Source organism: Nestor notabilis, unplaced genomic scaffold (assembly GCF_000696875.1).
Source record: "Nestor notabilis isolate BGI_N333 unplaced genomic scaffold, ASM69687v1 scaffold6989, whole genome shotgun sequence".
Classification (NCBI taxonomy): Eukaryota; Metazoa; Chordata; class Aves; order Psittaciformes; family Psittacidae; genus Nestor; species Nestor notabilis.
The window spans coordinates 31,677-36,393 of NW_009942431.1; the positions used below are offsets into that span (position 1 = coordinate 31,677).

Consider the following 4,717-nt stretch of genomic DNA (forward strand, 5'->3'; position numbering starts at 1 on the left):
CTCTGAGAAGGAGACAAAGATCCTAAATTCATCTGTATCGTCAACACCCACTGCTCATCCAGCTCCAGACCTGACATTGTCTGGTCACCACCCAAAGAACCCTGCCCATGATCCTTTCCAACACAAGAGGATATGCTGAGCTGTATAATGTGTGTCTGCTCTGTTAATAACCAGGAAAGAGCCTCTTGTTTTCCAGGCCAGGATTCAAGAGCAGCCAAAGAGGAGACAACTACAAATACTTCAATAACACAGCTCAGGAACAGATATTTGAAAAGGAAATGCCTTTTATGCTCCTTTCTTGCCCTATTCAGCATTTCTTTTCTACTTAGAATCACAGAATTCCAGCCTGGTTTGTGTTGGAAAGGACCTTAAAGCTCCTCCAGCCCCAACCCCTGCCCCGGGCAGGGACACCTTCCACTAGAGCAGGTTGCTCCAAGCCCCTGTGTCCAACCTGGCCTTGAACACTGCCAGGGATGGGGCAGCCACAGCTTCTCTGGGCACCCTGTGCCAGCGCCTCAGCACCCTCACAGGGAAGAGCTGCTGCCTCAGAGCTCATCTCAGTCTCCCCTCTGGCAGGTTCAAGCCATTCCCCTTGGCCTGTCCCTACATCCCTTGTCCAAAGCCCCTCTCCAGGTTCCTTTAGACCCCCTGGTTGCACCCTCATCCCCTGGGGGTCGAGAAGCCCAGAGAGGGGCTGGCTCGGTACCCGGGGTGCAGTGTGAAGGGTGCTGCTCGTCTCCAGGGACACGTTCACTCACCTCCAGTGACTTTGTCAATGTCCACGTAGAAGCGCAGCATGGCAGAGCCCAGCATGAAGGCCACCCCCGGCCCGATGACAGTCACCGAGAACAAGATGCCTGAAGAGGGGTGAGAGCAAAGAGGGGCTCAGCCCTGTGTGAACCAGCCATGGGGACACTGAGGCAGGACCAGGATCCAGCGCGGCCCCCTCCAGCACAGGCTGTTCCCCTGGAGCTTTCTTATCTCACACCATCCAAAGGACAACCACCCCACACTTTCCATGTTCCCCTCACAGGGAAGGATTTGCAGAACTCAGACCCTTCCTTCCCCTTTTCTTCAGCTTCCTAGAAAGACTGAAATACACCCAGGAACAAGATGTGCCCCTTGGCATAAGAAAGCAGGAAATTAAATGTTTTCTTAGGAGATTAAGGAGATAAAAGTTATCAGCAAACTCTTGACCGTGAATTACTGATTAAAAAGTCCAACTCAAGCAAGACTAAACTTGTGTCAGATGATCCTTTCAAATGTGGTTCAGAGGTCTGGAGCACCTACTATAGCAAAATCCAGTGCAGTACTTTCAGTTTCTTGACAGTAATAACCTTGTTTTCAGCCACATTTATTGTCCCATTCAGTTGGAAAAGGGCTAGAAAAACCTTCAGTGACCACCTTGCCCATCCCATTGCCCTGGAACGTCCCTTTTAGGCATGTACCCAAGCTGCTCCCCAGCACTCCCTCTGCTGAAGGATATTGCCCACCTCCCAGATGATTGATATTTCTTTTTTAGCTCCCTATGATTTTCCCTATATCTAACCAAAGTCTTCATGGCTGCATCTTAAGCCCATAGATATCGTGAACATAGAGATCAGGTTATTCCTCTTCTCCTTGTTGAAGCCTTTTTAGAGGAGAACATGGTTATGATGTTATTCTCCAGCTCACTCTCAGACCATAAATCCCAGCATATCCCCCAAGTACCCCTCATCTCTCCGCAGTTTGTCCAAGTTTGAAGCTGGTGAACTGTTTCTGCAGGAACTTTCCCAGCGCTGGGTAGAGCAGAAAGGCTACAACAACCTCTGCTCTCATTAACACCAATTAGCACCTAATTACCAACCTGAGTCTGGTTTCCCCTCTTGAGCACAGAATCCCAGCCTGGTTTGGGTTGAAGGGACCTTAAAGCTTCTCCAGCTCCAACCCTCTGCCCCGGGCAGGGACACCTTCCACTAGAGCAGGTTGCTCCAAGCCCCTGTGTCCAACCTGGCCTTGAACACTGCCAGGGATGGGGCAGCCACAGCTTCTCTGGGCACCCTGTGCCAGCGCCTCAGCACCCTCACAGGGAAGAGCTTCTGCCCAAGAGCTCATCTCAATCCCCCCTCTGGCAGGTTCAAGCCATTCCCCTTGTCCTGTCCCTCCATCCCTTGTCCAAAGCCCCTCTCCAGGTTTCCTGGAGCCCCTTTAGGCCCTGGAGCTGCTCTAAGGTGTCCCCTTCAGGAGCCTTCTCTTCTCCAGCTGCCCCAGCCCAGCTCTCTCAGCCTGTTGTCCCACAGCAGCCCCAGCCTTACCCAAATAGAGGGGGGAGTTCCTCTCACTGGCAAAGTCGTCAATGTAGGAGATTCCAAAGGGCTGGATGGGGACACCACCGATGCCCAGCAGCGCCTGGGCGATGAACATGACGAGGAGAACCTCGTGGTTCTCCCTGGCAGCATGGGGGGTGCAGCCGGCATCACTGATGTTCTCTTGGGACCCCTGGACCCTGGGCTGGCAGAGGTCGGTCATGTTGCTGAACATGCCTGTGATGAGAAAGGGAGAAGGTCTGAGGAGCTCAGTCTGGAGAAAGAGCTTCCCTGAGACAGCAGCAAGCACATAGGTATCACAGAAACAGAATCATGGAATGGTTTGGGTTGAAGGGACCTTCAGATCATCCCATTCCAACCCCTGTCCCAGGCAGGGACCCCTTCCACTAGAGCAGGTTGCTCCAAGCCCCTGTGTCCATCCTGCCCTTGAACACTGCCAGGAATGGAAACAAGAACTCATTTTCCTCAGAAATGGATATCAAAGTGAAAGTGCTGATTCCAGCACCCTCATCTTCCTTAAACCCCGGGGGAAGGCGATGGTCACAGCAGCATTGCCATGGTTCTACTCCATCTATATGCAGCCCTGAGTGCTCACGCAGCACCTGCACCAGCACTCCTGCAAAGCAGGGCTGATGGTTTCCAGACTGCCCTGACCCCTGTCTCCAGCCACTGATTAGTCTCCCATTAAGTCTTTGGTGGCTGCAGCTGAGCTCTCTCTGATGAGACACGGAAAATCTGGTTAGTGAAGGCTTCTGAAGGTTTGCTGGAGCTTCACAGCAGGATTTGGGAAGGTAACGAGACAGTGGTTGTCTCCTTCCTTTCTGTTCTCAACCCTTCGCCTCCTTTCAGGTTGAAAATCCCAAATCCACCCTGACAGTTTTTCCATGAGTGATTTGGAGCTGCACGTTTCTCACAAGAGGTTGATTTTCTGATGGGGTCTAGAACCTGAAAACATTCATAGAATCATAGAATTACAGAATGGTTGGGTTGAAGGGACCTCAACGCTCCTCCAGTCCTAACCCCTGGGAGCAAGGCCTTGAACACTGCCAGGGATGGGGCAGCCGCAGCTTCTCTGGGCACCTTGTGCCAGCACCTCAGCACCCTCACAGGGAAGAATTACTTCCATATATACAATCTGAATGTCCCCTGTGTCAGTTTGAACCCAAAGACAGCTCAATTCCCTCAAAGACAGCCCAGCTAGATGGGGGAAGCCGGGTGAGGTGCCCCACAAGCAGAAGTTAGGTGTGAAACCAACACTCCCTCTTGCAAACAACAGCATTTCACCCCCAAAGCTGCCTCTTTGGGCTGAGTCAAGCTCCTTCCCACACCTCTTGTTTCCTTCCAATAAAGGTGACAGAGCTTATGAGACTTTGTGTTATTTAGGTTATGAAAGTAAGAAAGCAGTTCATGTGCAATGAGGACAATGTGGCTCAACTCATGGAAGATGAGAGCCCTGATGGCTGGAGAAGACCTTCCCAGTACCTGGTGTTTGTCTGCTGTGTGGATGTGCAGAAGACAAGGGGAAACAGAGGCACAGGCTATGTTTTGACTGTTTTCCTGCCCTTTCCCATGGTTCCAGCTATCCCTGGCTCTGCTTTCCACCATCCATTGCCTCTTAGGACTGAGATGGTTTCAATCCCAGACAATTCAAATGCCTTGAGGACAAACCTACAGTTTGCAGCTCCCAGCCCCTCGAGGGAAGGTCGTCTCCTTTTTACTGTCCCAAAAGGCATAAAATAAGTTCCTAGAGTACCTACTGGCAATGGACTGGTCATACTTGTAGGGTCCAGTTATGAAGTGGGGTAGAGACATGAGGAACCCGGCCAAGGAGACAAGGATGGCACCGCAGCCGATGAAGCGAGGTCTGTGCACCCGGCTCCCGAAGTAACTTATGAAGACGATCAGCAACGTGTTCCCAACCTGCAGCAGGACACACAGACCGAGGTCTCACAGGGAACAACAGGAGCATGGGGAGGGCGTTCACCAGGAGGCACAAGCTGGTTTTCACCTCATTGAAGGAAGCGAGCAGCCCTGAGGTCTGGCTGGAGAGGCCGTATCGTCTCTCGATGGTGGAGATGGAGCTCTTCAGATAACCAGAGACCAGGAGCTGGGAGAGCTGGAGAAACCCATGGCAGAAAACAAAGAACTGCCAAGACAAAAAGAGAACATCCAGCAGGGTTACTGTGAGCTGCAAATAACAGCGCAGCTCCTACACAAAGGTACGATCACTGAACAGAAACCTTTCACCATGAGCCTTTGAGATATTACCCACCATCAGCGGTCTTCTGAAATGAGGTCAGGGACTAACAGTCCTCTGCCAAAAATGACCACAGGGTCAGTATTTGCCCGGCGGATGCAGTTTCTTCAGCTCAAAGTGGCTTTGGACAAACAGATCATTTCACTTGGGATGC

The 4,717-nt window shown here is 51.7% G+C and overlaps 1 protein-coding gene across 1 annotated transcript in view; it reads right to left on the reverse strand.

The window, feature by feature from the left end:
* The window catches only part of SLCO2B1 (solute carrier organic anion transporter family, member 2B1), a gene marked incomplete at its 5' end in the record, with an annotated part of 34,328 nt that extends 29,834 nt beyond the window's left edge, over window positions 1-4,494 (reverse strand). The window contains 4 exons of the mRNA XM_010021408.1: window positions 759-857; window positions 2,295-2,522; window positions 4,064-4,226; window positions 4,315-4,494. Of these exons, the coding sequence (XP_010019710.1) occupies window positions 759-857; window positions 2,295-2,522; window positions 4,064-4,226; window positions 4,315-4,494 (670 nt within the window). The remainder of the gene's footprint in view (window positions 1-758; window positions 858-2,294; window positions 2,523-4,063; window positions 4,227-4,314) is intronic.
* Window positions 4,495-4,717: the final 223 nt, after the last annotated feature.